At 41.2% G+C, this 22,830-nt stretch overlaps 1 protein-coding gene across 1 annotated transcript; it reads left to right on the top strand.

Annotated features, from left to right (window-relative positions):
* The first annotated feature begins 693 nt into the window (after window positions 1–693).
* ZMPSTE24 (zinc metallopeptidase STE24) lies at window positions 694–20,937 on the top strand. Its single transcript, XM_080566777.1, has 10 exons — window positions 694–884; window positions 2,658–2,804; window positions 3,253–3,339; window positions 4,021–4,137; window positions 8,129–8,281; window positions 11,854–11,995; window positions 14,074–14,234; window positions 15,465–15,569; window positions 18,507–18,650; window positions 18,990–20,937. The coding sequence occupies exons 1-10, from the start codon at window positions 768–770 to the stop codon at window positions 19,212–19,214; spliced, it is 1,398 nt and encodes a 465-aa protein (XP_080422903.1). The 5' UTR covers window positions 694–767; the 3' UTR covers window positions 19,215–20,937.
* The last annotated feature ends 1,893 nt before the right edge of the window (window positions 20,938–22,830 follow it).

The raw sequence follows: 22,830 nt of genomic DNA, 5'->3' as shown, positions 1-22,830 counted from the left end.
TGCTGTTCTGTATCTATGTCTGTGTCACTGATTACATTTGGCTGAGTCAGACTGGAAGCTGGGCGCCAGAATGGCTGCATAGATTGGACAGGTATTGTTCATGCTCTGGTACTACCTCAATATCCTTTCCCCCTACCCTTGCAGCCCTGCCCAACCTCCAGAATAAGTATTTGGATTTCTTCTGATCACAGCTACATTTGGGTTTTTGAGTGGGTCTAGAGTCTTGCTCTGGAGTGCGGGGAAACCACAGCTTGCTCTGTTCTACAGCTCAATCCCTACATCTTTGCACCTGAGCTCTGACAACAACTTTTATGTAGGGTAAGAAGACCAGCACCAACGTGCTGGTGCACGCCCTCCTTGTGTGCTGCCGCTGACTCCCAATACCACCAGCAGTTCCTAAGAGCTTTTCTCTGCCCGGCTTTCTCAAAGCACCAAGAGCCGTGAAGCCCACCAGGCTGCCGCGGCGCCTCCTTGCCCAACCCCTCCTCGCGCGGCTCGGTCCCGAGAGCTGACGCGCCCTGTGGCGCACTCCCAAGCCAGGCACCGGCCGCACCGAGGCGGGCCGCCGCCCCCCGCCGCAGCCGCGGCTGCCCCCTAACCGCGCCCGCTGCTCTCTGACGGGACGCTCCCGGCGCGCACCGCGCGGCTCCTCCCGCCCTCCCCTCCACGTCGGCCCCGCCCGGCCCTGCCGCAGCTCCGCCGGGCGCCAGGTGGCGCCGCAGCGCGGGCGGCGGCGGAAGGAGGAAGCGCGGGGTTGGTGCGGCGCCATGGCGCTCCGCGGCGAGCTGTGGGCAGAGCTGCCCGCTGAGAAGCGCATCTTCTGTTCCGTGCTGCTCTTCTCCTGGGCCGTCTACCTCTGGGAGGCCTTCCTGGCGCACCGGCAGGTCGGCGGGGGCTCCGGCGGCGGCAGGCTTCGCCCGGGTAGAGGCTCGGCCGCAGCCCGGCCCGGCTCGGCCTCAGCCGGGGGGGCAGCGGGCGGGAGGGCGAGCGGAGCGGCTCTGTCGGGGGCTGGGGCCGGCGCCCGCCTGGGGAGAGCTCGGCCCCGTCCCGGCCGAGGTAGCGGGGCAAGGGCGCGGCGCTGCTGCCCGCGGCCTGCCGGGCGGAGCTCGTTCCCCGCGTGCAGGCCCCGGTGAGGGGCGGAAGGGGTTCGTCGTGTCCGTCGGTGCGGCCCCGCGTGCTGGGTTCCGGAGGCAGGCGGCAGCGTTAGCGGCGCAGGACGGGGAGCGCGGTCCAGCCTCACGCGTTGCCGCCGTCTGCTCGTTCTTGCCCCTGCTCTGGAGCCCGGCCGGTCCTCTGCAAATGAGCTGCGCTTGCTCGAATGATCGCAGGCACCGCGTCCCGCTCGTTCCAGCAGTGTGATGGGGATGCTCGCTATCACATCGCTGTGTTGTGTGAATTCATAGAAAGACTTAACAAGTGCAGGTGCGTTGGAGTGGGGCTGGCCAGCAGCCAAACACCTGCTCAGCTGCTCACGCCTCCTCCCAGGGCAGGGGCAAGAACAGGAAAAGCAAGATTAGAAAACTGAGGTCAGAGTACAGACGGTTTAATAAGCGAAGAAAATAAGCAAAAATAAAAAAAGCAACAAGTGCTGCAAATGCCATTGCTCGCCACCTCCCACAAGTAGGCTGATGTTCAGCCAGTCTTCAAGCAACAGCTACCTTGCATTTCAAGCCCTCCCCAACTTCTTTCTCTACGTCAGTTTTTATTGCTGAGCAGGATGTTATATGGTATGGAATATCCATTTGTCCTGTCTGAGTTCTCTTCCAGTTTCTTGCTCACCCCAGCATCCATGCTGCGGGGTGGTGGGTAGAGAGATAGTGATGCTGCGCAAACACAGTTCGGAAACAACCAAAATACTGGTATGTTATCAATGCAAATACAAAGTACAGCACCATAAGAGTGTGTGTTTCTTCTGCTGCGGAGAAAGTTGACTCCGCCTTGGCCAGACCCATCAGCCAGGGAGAATGTTGCTGGGAGGGGAGGAAGCAGTGCTGCCTACTCTTGTGAGCCATTAGATTCAGCTGAGCTGTCAGTGACACTGCAGTCCAATACTCTAGTCAAAGGAAAAGTGCATTCTGAAGTGACAGAGGGTAGGAGCTTTTCCTCTGAGAAGGAATAAAAATATTCAAACACGATAAGACAGTGAATAATGACTTTTAGACTTCTGAAATTTGCAAGTGGCTTTTTCTACTATAGCTCCTCATTTATGCAGCCAAATAGCTGCATAAAGCTCCTCAAATAGCTCCTCATTTATGCAGCCAAATTATAGGTGTGGTTTCTGGTTTCATGGAGGATCTGGTATTTAGTTTGAAACTCTGCTTAGTGATAATCATGGCACAGTAAGTCTTATCCTGTGGAAAAGCTACTTTGTATGATCTTTATATAGTAACTTTTTATGTTATAAATAAACTAGTAAGAAAGCAACTCAGCTTCTGATTATAAGAATTGTGCTTTTGTTTTGGATTTAGAACTTGTAGAAAATGAGAATTTAGGAATATTTGTTGTCTTTTGGGGGGGGGGGGGTTGATAGCATTTTGTTGTGGTGGTGGTTTTTTTCCCTGTCTGTGGTGGCTCATGGGTACTTGCTATGTGTAACTTTTGCTTCTCTCCTTTAAAAAAATGGATGTAGGTTTTAAGTTTCTTTTTCAATTTTTCAGAGACGGGTGTATAGAACAACAACACATGTACCACGGGAACTAGGACAGATCATGGATTCAGAAACATTTGAAAAATCTCGTCTGTATCAGCTGGACAAAAGTACTTTCAGCTTTTGGTCAGGCCTTTATTCGGAGGTTGAGGGCACTGTAAGTACCTGAGCTACTCTAGCATTCATATGATACTTTTCATGCAGTTAAACTGTGAAATACTTTGATTTCTAGTGAACCTATGCAGCAGCACTGTTGGCACAGTGGCATCTCACGTTAAACTGAAATTTGGAAGACTTAAGATTCTGTGTTTCTTGTTTGTGGCTGTATTTGTTTTATAAAAAGAAGAAATTATTTAGACAGCACGTAATTTCTCTATGCAGTGCTGAGTACTGCACAAATACAGCATACCTTGTTATGTATTAGTGGCATGGCTATTATGCTTTCCAAATAATTAAGGAGTATTAGAATTATTTTCAACTGTTACAAACACAGACCTTTTTCTGTGTTTGAAGGGAGGCAGCTACTTTCATGCTGAAATTTTAGAAGGATGGGATGACATCCTGCTTCATATTGCCTCTGTGGTGTTTTGTGTTTTTTTTCCAAGATGATTCTGATCTGTGGCGGAATTCCTTTTCTCTGGGATCTCTCTGGTCAGATTTCTGGTCGTGCTGGGTTTGGACCAGAATATGAGGTAAGCAGTCTTTAAATGCTAGAGAAAATGTGTGGTCCCTAGAAGAAAGATTTCATTGTTTAGTCATTAGGGGTGCTTTTTTACTCTTCTCCAAAAATTCGGCAGAAGGTGCAATATATAGCTTGTTAGATTTAAAAGCTATTGCTTTTCAGACAGTCAACCTCTGTTTAGTTCAAAAGTCAATGGTATATTGGAGGAGGACAAGGAGTTTCTTTTCTAACCAGGCTTAATGAGTAGTTGTGACCTCTCTAATCTCCAGCTGCTTCGTAAGACATACAAGATGAGAGACTATTCTAGATGCGCCCTGAAATCGAGAAATACTGAACAATACTTACCACACTGTAGTGATAAAATGAACATAGGTGAACATACACTCTCTATATGTACTATGTGCTAAGGACGGAAAGAACTGTTTTTACAATTCCGCTTTATCTACTGCTTAGTACAATTTCAAAGTTTTCAAGCATCGAACAAATCCTTTATGAAAATAGTGTGCTTTGGTTTAATGGAGGGTATTCGTATAATCAATAATCTGATAATTGCAAATGTTATTTCTGTGAATTTATCTAGCTTTAACTTCTAACCAGTTTCAGTTAAACCACTGGTGTAAAATCCATTCTGACAGCAAGAGTGTTAGTGTCAGTACAGGTCGGTAAATATTAGGTCTCTCTTTGTTTTTAGATTATTCAGTCACTGGTATTCCTGCTGCTTGCAACGCTCTTCAGTGCATTGACCGGTCTCCCATGGAGTTTATATAACACGTTTGTCATAGAAGAAAAACATGGCTTCAATCAACAGGTATTGTAGATGACATGTATGCTGACCTAACGCCTTCGACAGGTTTGGTAGGTTAGATGGATTGGCATGTCCACATCTGTGCCAAAGATTGTTATTTTTAGGAACATTTTTACAGACTCTACATAAAAATATGAGCAATGACAGTTCATGACTCTTGCAGATGTCCTGTGTCACATCCATAATGTCTTTGAGTGAGGGCATGCCCCTCAGCAGCTTTCTAGCTAAAAGAAGTGTCTGTTATAGCAGTGGAACTAAGAACGTTTCATACCTCACCTGTTCATTCTTGGATGGATCGTTCTTTGCTCTTCATATGCTCTTCCTGAGAAGCCTGGGGTGCTGCTCAGTAGGGGTGCTTCTGACTCATGAACACTGAACAGATGAAACAAAAATGAGAAATTATTTTCCTCTTCATTTCACTCATTGACTTCTTGATTTAGCCTTTATTAAATTAGAAAATTCAGCTCTTTGTTTGCACTTCTGTTAGTTACTCACTTTATCTCATAATTTCAGCACTGGCTTTCTTGACTTTCTCACCAACTTAGTTTAACCTGTTTCAGTATCAGTTTCCCATGGGAATAGCCTTTCTTATTGGGAGAGAAACCTCAGTCTGGATGCATAGTACTAGAGTACTGTGTTCAGCTCTGGAATCCCCAGCACAAGGATGTGGACCTATTAGAACCAGTCCAGAGGAGGGCCACGAAGGTGATCAAAGAGCTGGAGCACCATTACTGTGAAGACAGGCTGAGAGAGCTGGGGTTGTTCAGCCTGGAGAAGAGAAGACTCTGGGGAGACCTTACAGCAGCCTTTCATTACATAATGGGGGCCTACAGGAAGGCTGGGGAGGGACTCTTTGTCAGGGAGTGTAGTGATAGGGCAAGGGGTAATGGTTTTAAACTTAAAAAGGGTAGATTTAGATTAGATATTCAGAAGACATTCTTTAATCAGAGGCTGGTGAGGCACTGGAACAGGTTTCCCGGAGAGGCTGTGGCTGCCCCATCCCTGGAGGTGTTCAAGGCCAGGTTGGATGAGGCCCTGGGCAACCTGATCTGGTGGGTGGCACCCCTGCCCATGGCAGGGGGGTTGGAGATAGATGATCTTTGAGGTTCCTTCCAACCTAAGCCATTCCATGATTCTATTATAGGCAAAAATGTTTCCCTTTCACCAGCCTTGATACATGTCAGGGCACCTCATGAGGCACACTGTGGACATGCTGCTAGCTAGGGCTGCCTAGGGAAGTTTTTTACTCTCCTTGGTTGCCAACAGGTCTTGCTACTTTTTATCTGGATTAGATGTATAGGTGGGGAAATTGTGGAAGAGGTGCATGCAGAGGTGAGCATACTGGTAGGCTAACTTCCTGCTCCTATAAAGGGAGGGAGGAATGTTCCAATGTTTCCAGAACATGAGTCAATCATTCTTTTCTTCTGGCAAATACTTAACTGGAATATTTATTTAATACACTTCGTTTTCTCTCTGCCACTTCTGTTCTTTAATCCTTAGAAATTGTAAAGGCTGACAATGTCCTAATTTTGGCAGTATGTTTGTATCCAGGTCTAGCCTTAGACATCTTTTTGACATTCAAAATCCTTGAATCCAAAGACATCCAAAGGCAATCCAAAGACATCTTTGATTGTCTCTCATGTCAGTCCTGTGTAGTTGCATCAGACCTACTCTTTGATTATTTCTCCTACTGTAGTGGGGAATAAGTTCCATCTTGGTGGCAGAATTGGAAGTTCCTTGTGTCAAGGACATAAAAGTCCTAAGACTGCCAGTACTGGAACTTGTCAAGCGCTAGAGTTAGAGCAAACTGACAACGCAGCTGATGGGTGGAGAGCTTGACTTGAATATCTATAAACCTGTTAAGATGCAGAGTGAGTTCAGAGCACTGATCAAGCCTTTCTTCTGTGCAGAAGCTGAGGGTCAAAAGCTAAACTTAGCAGCTCAGGTTTCTCCAAAACTGTCTTGAGACAGCTTGCAGAAGTCATGTAGTTTCTTTGTATGCTGTAATGAGAGTGAGAATGATTGAGCTGCCTGCCTAATGTCTTTGTTTCTCCATAATGGTCCTCAAGCCAAGAACCGAAGGCTGAGTCCAGCTCCAGTCGAATTTGAGACACCAATAATGTTAAATCTCTACATTTCATTTTAGACTAATGGGTTAGGCCCTTCCGTGAATGAGCCAAATTCACAACTGATTCCTGGAATTTGTTGAAATGATTTTCAAAGGATCTTCAGGCAGACTCTTTTTTCCATGGTAGTGACTTTCTGAAAATTACGATTTCTCTTGAGGTCACATCTGCCTTAGAAAGCTGAGAAGTGGGGCAAAGACAGAAGACACCGTGCAATTTTATAGCTCTGTAACTCCTAGATCATGCTACTGGCATTAAAAAAGAATTAAAATGATAACTTGTATTTTTAGGCAGTGGTCCTAATGTCTTCATCCAGTAATACCTGATGTTTCATAAAGTCCAGTGGAACCACTGCTAGCGGCACGATTCTGTTAAGAGTTCTTCCAGGTGACTGTTTAAGTGACTGTTTCTTCAGCCATTTACTAAGCTCAAAAAATGAAAAAGCTATACAACAGGCCTCTTTCCAGCTGAGCTGAGTAAAGAAATAAATGGGAATGCATGGATGTGTGTACATTGTTTTTTCTCTCTCCTGGCTTGTGCCAGTTCAAGAGTCTCAGTCAAACAGAAACAACTTTTCTTTTATCCAGAACAAAGCTTCCACAGATCTTTCATGCTTTTCCTTACAATTTTCCTGTGGTGCTTTTCAGGAAAGAAGCACTATTTAGTGTGACCAAGGCACACTTGCTTTTCTAATTACAGAATGTTTTTTGCTGAACAGGTTCATGTATACAGTCAAAAAAGATTATTGTCTGGAATGATCCGTTTGTGTGGACACACTTCTATACAATTGTATTATTGCTGATACTGATAATTGCTTAGCAAGGGTATATCATCAAAGGGCACACTGTGTGACCACAGTGAATATGTGTACATAAACGCACAAATTTATATTATTCTTTGTCTGATTTGTGTTTATTACAGTCACAGAAGTCAGAGGCATCTATATAAACTCTTTCCCCAATCGTTATTTTTTATTTAAACCTGTTTCACCAGTATGTTTTTTTCTTTCCAGACAAGAGTTCCATATGTTTAACACAGTATGGGCTTTTTAACACAACCTTGTCAGAAAGGATCTTTACATAATAAACCCCTCACTTCTGTGCCTTGCAGATAGCTGTAAGTACTGAAGTAACAATTCCTGAAAGAGGTAGTTGGGTGTCTAATCATGTTGCAAAATCACTAGATCAGTTTGATTCAAGTACGGGTCTTTGAAACATCCATTAAACATCCGTGAAACATCCATCCTAATAAAGTTATGCTGATTTTAGAAGCTGAGACAGCTACAAGAATAGTAACTACATACCAGTGGAAGCTGACTTGGAGTAAAATGACCAGTTTAAACCTGAAAGTCTTCAGTAGGACTTTTGTCCACTTTTCAGTTAAGACAACCAGCTTGGTAGCCGCTGAAGGTTGAGATTAATTGAGGCAACTGTTCAAAGACAAAATATTTTACAATAGTTTTGTTTCTTTCAGTTTCCTACTTCTATAAAATCCCGTGACACCTGGAATATTTGTTGGTAAAGGAATTAAGGGACAGATAAGCTTACATTTTTCTTTCTTCCTTTAGTGGAGGATATACATGCAATAAAGTAAGGGTTTGGGTCAGATCTTACTAATGAAGCATGCATCCACATGGGTCTCAAGTCTGGGTGGATGTACAGACCCACAGCTATAAGGAGTGGAGCCGAAAAGGTTCTTCAGCCTTTTCCTACTGACTCTACTTTCCTTAGCGTGCATTGTTATTGCTACTTCGTTATTTTGTGATTTGTCTTATTTTGTTTGTGCTTCCAGTGAAGGAATCAGTTCATTAACTAATATCACCCGTTAATATTTGCACTGTAAATATCACTGATATCCTTTCTTTGCAGACACTGGGATTTTTTTTCAAGGATGCCATCAAGAAATTTATCGTGACTCAGTGTATTCTGTTGCCAGTGACATCCCTTCTGCTTTATATTATTAAAATAGGGGGTGACTACTTCTTCATCTATGCCTGGCTCTTCACATTAGTTGTTTCCTTGGTGAGTAAAAGAGTATGTGTGGGTTGCTTCCAAATGCTAGATACTTGCATGGCTCAGTATGCTGAGCTAAGTCTAGACACTCACAAGTCTAAACCTTGGGAGTTTTAGTGTCTGTAATGTTTAACACTTCGTGGTATTCTCAGTGCACCTGTTCAGAAATAATAACTCGTATTAACTAACCACATTAATTTGATATCTTATATTTTATCTATATCTATACTGGAGTGTTTTCATCAGTCGAAAAATAAACATTCAAAAAACTATGGAATGCTGGAATTAAAATGCTGTATGGTGATAGATTTTCCTTTTTCTTAACTATAGAAAGGAAACCAAGACAACTAAAATTGGTTTGACAAGACTAGGCAAAAAATGTGCTTTGGTCACATTTGTAAAGTTTCATGTATTTCCATTGGGTGTCCCTTCTAGTTAACCAAACACCAATTCTCAGTTGCATTGCTTTGTATTGAGACAAGTATTGATTTTCCCTTTCTGGTTCAGCTCAAGTAGCTTATTTTATATACTGAATTGGTAACTGACATTTTTAGGTCTTGTATTAGAAGGATATTTTTGTATATATCGTAAGGTTGTGATGTTTTTTATTTTTTTTTTTTCTTTTTTATATACTTAGTGCTCTACTGTCATTTTTGTCTCGATATACTACCTATTGCTCACCCAAGGAAGAAATTAGAGAACTGCTGTTGTACATATTCATTTATTTTTAAATTAAAAGAACACCGTAACACCTTAAGAACTGTAAGAATTATTAGATTACATTCATGTAATAAAGTGTGTCACATTAGTCTAACAATAAAATTGTTTCAATCCCAGATTCTTGTATCAAGTTCAGAATTTCTGGTTTATCTGGGTTGTATCTCCAAGAAGTCTTTTAGGAAAACCTGGCTAGGAAATCATGATCATTATTTTTCTTAAGCTTCTTTTTTTGTGATTTATATAAGGCAATTATGTGTTTTGTTTTGTTTTGTTTTTTCTTCTTCTCACCACTGCTTCTAGATACAGCTTCTATAGCTTTCTTGGACTTCTTTCAATTTGTCAGCCTCTGTTCTAAAGCACATGCGTTGACTGGCCACATTTGCACAAACATGTGATTGTAATGCTACACAGGAGGTTACTGCAATTAATGCAGGAAAATGTGATTTCTTGCTTAACGTATCTGATAGCTGTGTTGACTTTCTCAGACATGGCTACATGGAAGGAATTGTGACTCCATTAGTTTAAATCATAACTGCAACGTCTTCATAATCATATTTTCATGGGATACAGATATCTTTATCTGAATTTTATTTGTTGCTTACTGTGATTTGTTGCTTCACTGATGCTTAACATGCAACTGAAGTAAAACCGGTGTGGGTGTGGATCAGTGAATTTCTGTATAGCCAGCAATTCCAGTGTAGTACAGTTAACAATGACGTGAGAGCAGGAGCCATTTTAGGCAATAGTGGAGCAGAGCTGCTTACAGTTAGCTATACTGTGTCTTGCTGTTTTGATGCACTGGCTCCTGCTTTGATGTACTACTTCTGCTCATGTCCTTACGCTCGCATCTTCCCTTTTTTGGTCTCTGAATGTATTCTGAAAAATAATACTATTAGGTCTTACAAATGTCAGTTCACTTATATTGAAATTACTTACAGAAAAATTTGTTTAGACTTTTATCAGTACTTCATAAAGAATTGTTGGTTTTATTTCTTGCAGGCTTTGATTAGCAGTATGCTCTTAAAACATAATCAGCATTTCAGCTACTGCTCTGTCAATATGAGTGAAACAGTCTATACTTGCAGGTTATTCTAGTTTATTAATTGCAAACTTGGGGAAATGCTAGTTCCTTGTGTGATATCTAGCGAATGCTTTAAGTCTTTAGGTTTAAAAGCATTAAAGACTTGCTTTTTCATAGATGGATTAAGCTGAAATTTTGAAAGAACTGGTAATTTCAGGACTGGAAGAAGGTAATCACTGGGAATTGTATAGATACTTTAGAAACTGTGAAAGCAGAGGCACCCTATCTTTTACACAGCAAAAGCTAGGAAATAAAATGTGTTTTGTCAGAGAACTACAGATCTCTGAAAAAGAATGTAGCAAGAGGGAATGGCTCACTCCTTTCTTTTTTTTTTTCTTTCTGGGACTAAGTGCGTGCCCAGGCAATTGGTGCTTTTCAGGTGTCTTGCAGTGTCACTGTAGCTTTAACAGGGTGTTGATCATGGTTTGACACCTTAGTGGGATTTTGAACAGTCTTTGACATACAAAATAAGCTTAGCAGCTGTTAAGAGTTACTCTTTAGAGTTCACTCTAGGGAGAAAAATTCCAGTTGTAATCACGTTACATAACATTGTAATTATGGTCAGAGTTGCATCCTTCTTGCAGTGTATAATGCCTGCTGATACCAAAGGATTACACAAAGATCAGAGGTCAAAATTTATGATTAGTACACACACATTTTAAATGGCCTGAGACACTTGTCTTGACAGAAATAGTTGATTTCTGCTCTATGAAATACCTTCCAACAATCGCTGCAACATATCTGCAGAGTTTTAAACACTTATTTTAACGGTTACAGTAACAATAATAGCTTTTGTTTTTTAAGTGTTGTCTTATATGGACACCCTTATTTGCTTGAACAAGTCAGTTTCCTTAATTTCAGATATATTTTTACTTTTCAATAGTGTGGATTCTTTTCAAAAGTCAACATACGTGTTTTCAGCGTGAAGAAAAAAACTGTCGATTTCTGTTTGCTTCTCATGCCTTGTTCCTTTTTACTGACCAAAACTAAAACTTATTCCCAGTTCAGTCCTTTTCTTTTAAATAAATAAATAAATAGCTTTGTGTAAGTCCAGAGTGTGAAGGAAGGAAGTTCAGCTTTCTTTTCAGAGTGTTATTCCACTCCTGGCTTTCTCGTTTGGGCTGCTTCTGGTGCAATTTTGAAGAGATGCAAGCGCATCGTAGTGAGGTTTTGGGATATGGCTGTTAATCACTGTGGAACACAGGCATCAGTCTGTTCCTTAGCCCTGTGCACAACTGGAAGAAGGGGAAGAAAACATGACAAGAAATCTCTCGCCTGTTTTAGACCATGGCTTTGCAAGTTAACAGGAATTTGAAGAAGCAGGACTACCTCTTGGTTTGGTGGGCTCTGCTGCTCATTAGGAAACACTTCAGAGCTTTCCAGTGTTGGTGAAGCAGGTGAAAGTGACAGCCTGTCATTGATAAGATCACTGCTGCCAGCAGTCGTAGTGGCTTTTTCTTCTGTGGTTTGAGGAACTGTCAGAGCAAAAGCACTGTTTTTAGTAATTTTGCTGAGGACTGTTTGGAGACTAACCTGCCCCCACCTCCATCTTGCTGTTGAATTGCTGATTGTCAACAGTCTAAGTAATTTTCTTTATAGATGGGATGACCCATGGAAAGCCTTGCTTTGCTATAGATCACAGTTCATACAGAATTCAGTTTATGAAGGTGTTTTTTTCTGAACTGTGTTCTCCCTGTCCCTTTTTACCTGTGCCCCATAGTTAGTACTAAACACATTTGTATGTTCTTTTTTTTTTTTTAATATCCCTATGTGTTTGCAGGTGCTTGTTACAATCTATGCAGACTACATTGCACCTTTATTTGATAAATTCATTCCACTTCCTGAGGGAGAGCTCAAGCAACAAATTGAAACAATGGCAAAGAGCATTGACTTCCCATTGACTAAGGTGTATGTTGTTGAAGGTGAGATTTTTGAATAAAGAGACTTTGTAACTTTAAATTTGTGGATTTTTAGCTCTGATTGTGGATGTTGTAGCAGGGGGTTGTTTATGTTCCCCAGCTACTTTGTTACTTGCCAAAGTCTGTGCTCTATTCCTTTTTTCTTTTTTTTTGTCTTTGGGTGAGAAAAATGAAGCTTGAATATACAGCCTTAACTGAGGGTGTCCTTAACAGCCATTGCCATGACGTGCTGTGACATAGCACAGTCAGAAGTGGAAGCAGCTATCAAGTTTCCAATTCTAGAACTTAAGCCAGAAGGATTTTTTTTTTTTAACTTTTCTAGTCTTTGTTCAGCATTAATTGCCTTATAATGTCCTTAGTGAAGTACTTGAAAAAGCTATGAATGTTGAAAACACCTATTCCTTTTTAGAGTGTTCACATGGACAGCTGATTATGGTGTGACTGAATGAACCCAGCCCTTCTACTTGAGATTGTCACTTTTTCACTTTGGAGTAGTAAATTATGCATCCTCTTTTCTTAGCTTGTGGAATATAACATGGAGCATGCCAGCTACCATGTCATTTCCTCTCCAATTCTATCTTCATGGAGAATTTTACTGTTTAATGTTTCCACTGCTACTCATTTTGCTCCCTTTTGTATGTGATTTCAGGGACTTTCCCAAATCTAGTTTCTGTTTTGTCTCACCTGTGAGGATAGGACATGTTTCTAATGCTTTGATGAAAGCAACATGAGATGGAATAAAGAGCTGAAATGGTAGAATTTTACTGCAGTGGTAGAATTTTGCCTTAAGAGGGAGAAGGTAATGAAGTTTTTTTCTAGTCTGGAGGTTGTGGCTTTTAAAACTTTGGGATGGCTAAATACAGCCACTACTCTACTTCGGTGCAGCCAGAAAAATCTACTATTGATATACTTGGGTCCCAAGAAATTCCTGTCTTTCCTAGCAAATTTGAAGCTTTTCAGACTCGAGATTCAGTATAGTGACTTGCATTAAGCTTGAGATTCAGTACAGTGGCTTGGAAATGGATACGTTTCTCCCATAAGCACTGCTGGCTGTGTCCTAGCTTTTAAACTTTATGGTGAAAGCCCTGTGAGCTAATTCTTAGTACTCTGGCACCTGTGTGCTGTATCACTGCATTGGCTTCTTCAGCATGCCTGCATTTAGTGGCAATGATTTGCAGTGGAGAGAAGCTGCCAAACCCATATTTTCTTTTCCTGGCATCCTTCAGGCTGTTGAGCCAAGAACCCTGCTGACATGGGGGACTGATGTGTGAACATCTTTTTGCCAGTGTTCTGCTGCACTCTGCCTTGGCTCTTCCCACTCCAGAACTAACTTCTTAGTAACATGCAGCAAAACCCTTAAATTTCACAGTTTGTTCCGTAACAGGCAGATGACAAGGTTCATTCCCTACAAATGCTTTGGTAGAGGTTGAAGCTTCTTACAATAGACAAGAGGGGACAACACTACCCGGTGGCTGGTCGTCAGATTTTCTTGCTGAGAAAGGACTGGATGCTGAGGCTTCATACTCTGACCAGCCTCTTCCTCTGTTGGTCTGTCTTGGTTTGGTACTGAAATTACTATCACCACAACATGAGTTGGCTTGCAATGGAACAATGGATATTTTGTGCCCTGAGGAGTTGGTGTGGCTTGTGCATGTACAGTGAGAGTCTGCCTTCAACTTGAAGTGCCTTATCTTTTGTTGGAAAAAACAGAGCCAGATTTCACCTCTTCTCTCACAGAGACCTCGTTCAGTCCTTGTGTTGCAACAGCTCCTGTCTATAGGCAAAATTAGGTAAATCTAACAGTTAACTTTGGTCTGGACAGGTTGGTTTTTTTTGTTTGTTTGTTTCTTTTTTTTAATCAAATGAAACAGTTTGTTCTGTGGAAGGAGATTAATTTCTTGAGCTAAAGTATATCAATAGTAGAAAGAGTCCATGAGTCTACCATTCAGGTGACCTAGATGAAAGTAACTGCAAAAATTTGCCTATTTCAAATATAATAATTTTAAGGGCCTTGCATAGTTAAGCTTCAGTGTACAGAATTATTCAGATCAAGGTCTCTAATGTAAATTTTTACTTATCAGGTTCTAAGCGTTCTTCTCATAGCAATGCTTACTTCTATGGATTCTTCAAGAATAAGCGGATAGTGCTATTTGACACTCTCCTAGAAGATTATTCTGCACTGAACAAAGAGCCAGCAGAAGGAGAAGAGGGTGAGAATGAAGAGACAAAGTCTAAAACAAAAGTGAGTTTGTCTGTTCTATTCTGCTCTGGCTTTATTTTTCACTGTTATTTACATTAACTTCTTGGTGGGATTATCCTGTGTGTTTTCTGAGTGTATTTTAAAGGTCCTAAATGAAATGCTAAAAGCCAAGCCAAATGATTCCAACACCACAGCTCAAGGATATTGAGCTGCTGTTAAATGGAATTTCTGGGGTTGTTAGAGAGTGGGTGCAGAAAACATCAAAGAAACCTCAGAATTCCATGGGAGCTTTAGCTTTTTGTTTTCCTGCACGTAACAAATACGTCTTCCCTGTGATTGATCAAATGAGGAACCTGTTCAGGTTTTTAGATTGTAACTTCTCTTGGGTCTGTCACACCTAAGCTTCCCTTTGCATGTAATGCCTTTGACTATCAGTACATCATTTATATGCCTTTTATTGCAGGCAAGAATTTTGGTGCAAGGTGCACACACATGTATATATACAGATTACACGTGCACCCTTCCCCACCCTGGTCAAGAACAGGATGATAGCCTTTCATTGTCCTTTGCATTGATGTGCAGCTGCACATCTTTTGTATAGCTTTTGCGGTTTCAGGAGAGTTATGGGGATAGATAGAATTGGCAGGATATTTCCAAAGAACCTGAAGGAGTAATTCTGAGAAGAATGATTGCCTTATTCAGCCTAGGTGTAGGTCTATGTATGGATTTTTGAGAGGAGGTGGATCTGAGCTCACCTGCCCATCTTTCCTGATGATATTTTTAAAGCATATCATAGCATTTGTTGCAGATGATGGGAGTGTTGTCATTCAGTAATACCTTGGGAGGAAGGCTACATTCTGAGTATTGAAGGAAGTAGAGGGAGGACTTCGCTCTGCTTTTGATTCTACTTTAAGAGTTTGTGGCTCTGAATGTCAGCTTTCATTGTAATGTCTTTTGCTGAGTAAATAAACAATGAGATCAAGGAATGGCACGGGAGAGTTTGGAGGCAAATTTTCTAGTATTGTTCAGGTCTGTGTGGGAATGTCTGTATGCATAGAAATAAGAGATCACCATCTCTTGGTAGAAGATTGTTGAACTTGCAAGTTTATTTTTTGTAAATATCTTATTGAAGAAGTCTCAGTAAGAAATTGGATGTGTGTATCTGCTGGTAGAAGGGACGAGCCTGCCCTTTGGAAACTTTTCCTGACTTAGGAAGACAATAAGGAAGAAATGGATTCAGTTGCGTTGAGTTCAATTTCCTTATTCCCTCAGAATAAGAAGCAGGGATGTAAAAATGAAGAAGTTCTGGCTGTCCTTGGTCATGAATTGGGTCACTGGAAACTAGGTCACACTGTCAAAAACATTATCATCAGTCAGGTAAGTTATGATACTGTTGGTTTTCATAGAGCATTCTGTAATTATTGTTTCCAGATGCTTGCTTCCAGATTTGTAAGTGTACAGTGAGCATGCAGTAGCCCTTCTGTCCCCACCTTGCCCCATCTGGCTGGTAGGGAGCATGAGCCGTGAGTCTCAGAGTAGGTATTTGCCTCCCTTCTTGGAGGGGTACGAAGGAATGTGATTGTGGATTAGGAAATCTGACCCAGAGAGTGTTTCTTATTTATTAACTTATTTGTATTGTTTTCTCCTACCTTTTGCATTGGTTATTGGTAAATATGTTATTGTTCAATTCTGTGTGTAACCCCATTTACAAGAATCCTTTGGGCCTGACGCATCGGCCAATTGTTCACCCATCTTATTGTGCTTTTATCTAACTGTGTTCTGGTCATTTTGTCCAGGAGGATACTGTGAGAGACAGTAGCAAAAGCTGTACTGAAATGCAGACAGATTGTATCAGCTGGCTTCCTTTGATCATCTAAATGGGTGATCTTGTTCTAGAAGAAAATTATGTTTGTTAAATATGACCTTTCCCTTCTGAACCCACATTCGCTCTGACCAATGACTGCGTTGTCCTTTAGATGTTTTTCAATAACTTCCAGAATAATCTCCATGATTTTACCAGGCACTGAAGTGAGACTGACAGGCCTGTAATTGCCAGGTTCTTCTTTCTTGCCCTTCTTGAAAATTGGGATCACAGTTGCCAGCCTCCAGTTAACAGGGACCTCTCCAGATTCCCAAGATCGTTGAAAAATAATAGAGAGAGATCCCGCGATGACATCAACCAGCTCTCTGGCTACTCTGGGATGAATCCCATCAGTCCCCATGATCTATATGCATCCAGGTGGAGCAGCACCACACAACCCCACGCAAGTTTGGGGTTGACTGGGAGTTTATCGTTCCAGCGGTCACAGTCCTCCAACCTGGGGTCCCAGAGTCCATCACTGATGTTGAAAATGGAGGCAAAAATGCATTAAACATCTCTGCTTTATCTATGTGTCCTTGTTTGTTAGGTGACTGTCGTCATCAAGGACATGTTTGCTCTGGTCCTCCTTTTCCTGTTAACATACTTCAAAAAGCCTTTTTTATTGTTCCCCACACTGCTGGCCAGCTGCAACTCTAATTGAGCCTTGGCTGCATGAGTGCTCTCCCTGCAAATGTGAGCAGCATCCCTGTGAGCAGCATCCCTTTAGTCCTCGCATGTCACCCGACCTTACTTCTTCAAGCTCTTGAAGAAAATCACTGCTCAGCCAGTCTGTCCTTCTGCCCCTCCTTGCTTGCCCCTCTTCAGCATTTTTGTATTTGTCTGTTCTGCGCTCTTAGGAGGTGGTACTTAAAAAAAAAAAACAAAAAACAAACAAACAAACAAAAAAAAACCAGCACTGTTGGACCCCAATGTCTTTAAAAGCAGTTTCCCAGGGGACTTCACTAACTAGTTTCCTGAGCAGTCTGAAGTCTGCTCTCCCCGACTCCAGTGTTGAAGTTTTGGTGGTAGTTTTTCTCCTATCACCAAAAATTTTAAACTCGACTACTTCTTGGTCATTATGGCCAAGGCAACCACCTATCACCATTTTACCCACCAGACCCTCCCTGTTTACAAGCAACAGGTCTAGGAGGGCCCCTTTCCTAGTCGGCTTTCTTAGTACCTGTACCAGGAAGTTAGTGTAAAGTCTGCCATATACTATGTAGATTTGTCTTGTTCTAGTTATCATGCATGCTTTTTTTCCCTCGAATTCCCAACTTTTTTTTCTCTTAGTTCATGATGGTGTGTGCAGAAATGCTATTCTGTTTGTTTTTTTTTTTTTTTTGATAAGGCTATTCACATTTTTTTTTTCATTCTGGAACATCACAAGCTTTTAACTTAAGAAAATCTCTTGCTGATTCCGTAGTACTTTTTCTTACCCATGCCACTGAACACTTCAGTAATGTCCTTTCTGCTTTGATTAACGCAATTATATTCCAACTTCTGATGCTGATATTGATCCCTACTAATTAAAAAGCAACTGATGTTTTTGCCATTCTGCTAACTCATGTAACTTTTGTCTTTGGATCCACTTATTAGATACTATTATTTCACTGTAATAGGTAAACTTTATCTTCATTTCCAGAAATTTTCACAAATTCTTCTTCAATGTTTTGTACTTTTTTGTGTTGACTGTTTTCTGTCACAACCATCCCTCTTCTTTCTGTTCTGTCTGTTGAAAAACAAGCATTATTCTGCTACATTGCACATTACTCTAAAAAGATTAAACAGCCACTTGGATGGATTGAAAAGGTACTAATAAAATTCTCTAGAAAACATAATAAGGCATGGTAGTGCCCCTTGCCTCTGAAAAGCCAGCCAAGCAACATGCAGGTATGGTTAGATAGAAGCATGGATTGTTTCCAGGAACAGAAATATGATACAGCAAACGGTAGGTAATGCTTTGAAGAAGGGTTTTGGACACACATGGTTTGTTTTTAAGTGTTTTTGAACCTATGCTTAATTCCAAGGAAATGGGTTGTCTCTTGTACTCCCCCCTTCCGTATCTTGTCTTGCCTTTTCATTTCCCTTTGCTAATTAAAACTTATTTTTAGCACACTGACAGAAAATACTTACAAAATCAGAGAATGTTTTAGGTTGGAAGGAACCTCTGGAGGCCATCTGGACCAACCACCTTGAGCAGGTTGTCCAGGAGCAGGAGAAATAATGGTTTCTTTATTGCATGCACATACTGAAAACTGGTAAAGGTTAGATGTTTGTTGTTCTTCATATATGAGTTCTAAAGTAATCTATTTGGATTTTTTGTTTGTTTATTCTTTTTTTTTCTTTTTTTTTTCCCCTGGGGAGTTTCTATGCAAATCTGTGATACTTTAGGCCATATGTTTGACTCGGATGAAAAACTCATCTTAATCAAGAGTGTTGTTTCCTTTCTCTAGATGAATTCCTTCCTGTGCTTCTTCTTGTTTGCTGTGTTAATTGGTCGAAAAGAGCTCTTTGCTGCATTTGGTTTCTATGAGACTCAGCCTACCCTGATAGGCTTGATGATTATTTTCCAGTTCATTTTTTCACCTTACAATGAGGTAAATTTTTCAATTTGTCTTTGAAACATGGGTGCTGAAGTATCATTCTATTTAAACTACGATTTTATTTTGACTTTATTATTGTTTTGGAGAAGAGATTGAAGTTTCTAGGGGCTCTATCTGGTATCTCCATTTAATAAGTAGAATTAGCGCTCCATGTCAGAAGACTCCCAGTTTCAGACGTGGCCTGTATAAATCTTGATGAAATCATTCCTCAGCCACAGTAATGTGTGTGGGATGAGGAAAGGAAGATACTATAGTGGGCATTTACTGATATTGTAGAGAAAATGTGGATGGCTGAATTTTTAGATAATTATTAATATACTTCTCTCTTCACAGATTCTCTCTTTCTGCTTGACTGTATTAAGCCGACGATTTGAGTTTCAAGCAGATGCATTTGCCAAGGAACTTGGGAAGGCTAAAGACCTATATTCTGCTTTGATCAAACTAAACAAAGATAATTTAGGATTCCCTGTTTCTGACTGGATCTTCTCAATGTGGCATTATTCCCATCCACCCCTTTTAGAAAGACTTCAGGCCTTGAAAGATACAAAGCAAGAGTGACAGGAATCGCTGTTGGTTCAAAGACAGTGCTTCCATCTCAGAGGCAAAGTTCAGAGCTGCTTTTTAAATTCTTTTTTAAAATGGATAACTCCATCTGAGTGTGATATTAACAGCGCAACAAATCTGAGAATCCTGAAACAGGTATTAAATTATAAATTACTTTTTTAAACAAGAAAAACTGTGGTACTTAATATAGAAAAACATACTGGGTGAAGACCAAGACACCTTTCCCTCCACACGCTGGCTTTTATCTCCGTATCATAGTACAGACTTGTAAGAGAAGAAAAAATAATACTTCAAAGCACTTCAAAGCACCTATTTCTTCAGTTGAACATTGGTTTTGATCCTTTGCTCATTCTCAGTGTTCTGTGAACCTTCCCTTCCCATCCTCAGCCTTTATTCACAATGAAGAGATACTGAGTGACTTGGTTTCTTACATCATAACTGTATTAGCCCATCACTGTTGGTGTTTAAAAATAAGTTTAATGCAAGTACAGGCCTTTCTGCTGGATTCCAGTTCATGTCTGTTGTAACTGAAAACGCTACTTAATAAAGCCTCCTTTTTCAGAAATGTGGGAATAAGGAAATGTACCATGGCCTCCTTGAAAATGACGATTAGTCTGTATTCAGTAGAATTATAGTGATATTCTTCTCTTCTTCTTCACTGTGCTTCTGGGGGTGTGGAAAAATGTTATGGAGAATCCAGACAGGACCCATGGAAGGACTCAGGAAGAATGCTGCTAATTTATAGAATCATAGAATGACTTGGGTTAGAAGGGACCTTAAAGATCACCTAGTTCCAACACCCACCCCCCCCACCACCATGGGCATAATTCTTTGTTTTCCCTTTTGCTTGTGAGCATAATAGTTAACAGCTTTTCCACACCTCAGTTCCTCCATTTCCGTCAACCTTGGCCTCGTTTTATTGTGTATATGGAAGTGGTCAGATGCTTGAACAGTGTGTCAGAATTTAACTTCCGTTCTGAGGGCAGAGAGGTCTGGAGGCTTTGTCCCCCATTCTGGGGAGGGTTTTTCCATTAATATGGATCCAACTGAAATAGCGTTGGAATACTTAGAAAATTTTCCTCCCCATTTTGATACAAATAATACAAGATTTAGTTTATTCATGTAGGTTAGGGAAAGGCAAATGGGTAACTGGGGAAATTGCTTCTGCATCTGTTATCTCAGATGAGAGGTGCAATTAAACTTACTTTTGTTGAATAAAGATAGCAGTTAAATGTAGGATTGTATGTGTCCTACGAATGTTTTGGACCAGACTGAATGCAAATACTTCATATAAAAATCAGATTTTATATCTGTGGTAAATTAAAAAGTTCTCTTTGAACAGAGATGAGCAGAACAAGTCAAAGCAAATTTGATCCTTTCAGGTGTCTGAGTATTCTCAGAGACTGCCATTAATTAAATTCGTTTTTGTGGTCATAGTGAAAAATGCCTTACAAGATGGGCATGATGATGTCTCAGGTGCAGCAAGATACAAGATGTTGCTGGAAACCATATGTATGCCTTATTCTATTTGTGTTTATACCCTAAAGCATGAGCATGTGAAGCTAAACTATGGATATGGACTTAGGAGACAGTTTTTAATGATATGGGGAGCCTATAATTTGTCATGTTAATTGCATTGAATAGATGGCCTTGAAAATAAAAGAGCTAACTTGAATTTGTCAGTTCAGAAGAGTAAATAAACATGTTTTGTGTTGCAGAGATGTTCGTTGGTGTAAACCTATGGAAAATACGTTAAATGTGCTCTGAGAAAAGCATTCATGTCACCCCCTAGATAAAACATACTCAAAACTGAATTTTGTGGTTATTTCAGAAAATTGGCGAAACACAAACCAAAATGGGACAATGAAGAAAATGCCAGTTACTGTGGAAGCATCTCAGACTTGAAATATTTAGGCTATTAGGTGAAGGTAGTATTGTTACAGAAATTGCCTGTTGCTTGCTCTTCTTTGCTGTCACTGTTTGGAGATTATCTCAGCACTGGCATCTTGTTTGTCAGTGTGTCCTGTAACCTTCTGCCTGTCCATGTACAGGCAGAATGACAGATAACTGGAATGTGTTACCTTCATGTTGCTGACCTGCAGCCTCTAGTTTATTACATTCTGGAGAATAGTCTAAATCACACCTGACTCTTTGTATGCAGCAGCTGCTGCTGCCTTCCCAGGTGTCCAGATCCTCCTACAGTGTCTATGCAGCCATGCGAGCAGTCATTCCAGAACAGCTTGATGACAGAGTTTGGCTACTAGAATCAGCCACACATCTATGTCCCTTTTAATTAATGACCAGTTTTGAGAAACAAGGGAAGAATATAAGCAACGTTTGGGTTTTATTTTCTGTTATCTTTAAGCTAATAATGCTCAAATACTCGAGGTGAGGGAATGCAGAGCAGAACATCTTTGTCAGTGCACGCCACACAGGCATCCATGGGGCTGGTGGGCACTGATCAGTGGTGTCCTGCCCGACAGCTGATAGCTCCAGCTTCCCCTTCTCTGCCTCACCAACTTTTTCAGGCTGACAGAAGATATAAAAGGGAAAATGAAAAATGTAACCCAAACCTCACAAAGAGACAAAAGAATTACTAAAATTGGGATGCTTTATGGAAGAGAGAGATTTGCTGCCTGCCTGGGGCCCGTATTTGTGATACTACGAAGAGGCTACCAAGTCTGGTGGGTCCTAAAGACTACCACCCCTCCTACTTTTTCAATAGAATCAAATGAAGCTGTAACAAGGAAACTTGAAATACCAAAAAAGAAAAATCCATGCCCCTTGGAAAGATGTTGAAGGGATTGGGAGCACAAGTAGTGTTCTCCTTTGTCCTCCCAGTTGGTGAATGGGACCCAGGAAGAAAGAGATGAAGGGGCCAAGTGAATGATTGGCTGCGAGGCTGGTGCAGCAGCCAAGGTTTTGGGTTCTACAACCTTGGACATGATTTTGAAAGACTGGGCATGCTGACTTCAGATGGGGCACAGCTGATCACGTGGGACAAAAGTGCTCTGGGTGGTAAGCTGGCTGGGCTTATCAGCATTAATGAATTTATGCATTATTAATTATTAATGCATCTATTAATGCATTGAAAGGCACAAAGACTCTAGAGATTTCTAAGTTTCCTTGGAGACACCTGGTATAACCAAGTGTTCACATCTTCCCCCACAGCATCCCAATGACGCGGGGGGGGGGGGGGGGGGGGAGGGGGGAAGAGAGGCTCAGCTCGTTGACTGATCCCAGAAGTCAGAAGGTCCTCATGATGGTATTTTCCCTGACATCCCCTTTCTCTTAAGCCAGTTTATATTTTCTATCTTTCAGGTGGAGCTTGAGTGACTCTAGTCATGCATATCTTGGAAAGGTATAGGCTCTGAGAAATTCAGAGCGCATGCTCAGTGAGGGGTAGTCTCACCTTGGAGGCAGGTAGCTTTTGGGATGGAGGTGTGTTTTGGTATTATAATGATATTATAATGAGCAAAAGTTCACTAGAGTACAACATTTTGTCAAAAACATGACAGGTCGTTGGCTCAGGGTAGAAAATGTGCAGCTTATCGGTCTCGGTGTGCACAAGAACAATCGAGTCCCCATCTTGTCACAGAGCCTAGCCACT

Source organism: Anser brachyrhynchus (assembly GCF_964034855.1).
Source record: "Anser brachyrhynchus genome assembly, chromosome: 24".
Classification (NCBI taxonomy): Eukaryota; Metazoa; Chordata; class Aves; order Anseriformes; family Anatidae; genus Anser; species Anser brachyrhynchus.
The sequence above is the reverse complement of the archived record's forward strand: the minus strand, read 5'-3'. Positions and strand labels throughout refer to the sequence as shown.

Excerpts from the sequence above, each read along its gene's own strand:
- ZMPSTE24 (XM_080566777.1), top strand. The coding sequence starts at position 768 with ATGGCGCTCCGCGGCGAGCTGTGGGCAGAGCTGCCCGCTGAGAAGCGC. Across the intron at positions 3,340-4,020 it reads GGTTTGGACCAGAATATGAG|ATTATTCAGTCACTGGTATT; the intron begins GTAAGCAGTCTT and ends CTTTGTTTTTAG. Across the intron at positions 14,235-15,464 it reads AGACAAAGTCTAAAACAAAA|AATAAGAAGCAGGGATGTAA; the intron begins GTGAGTTTGTCT and ends TTATTCCCTCAG.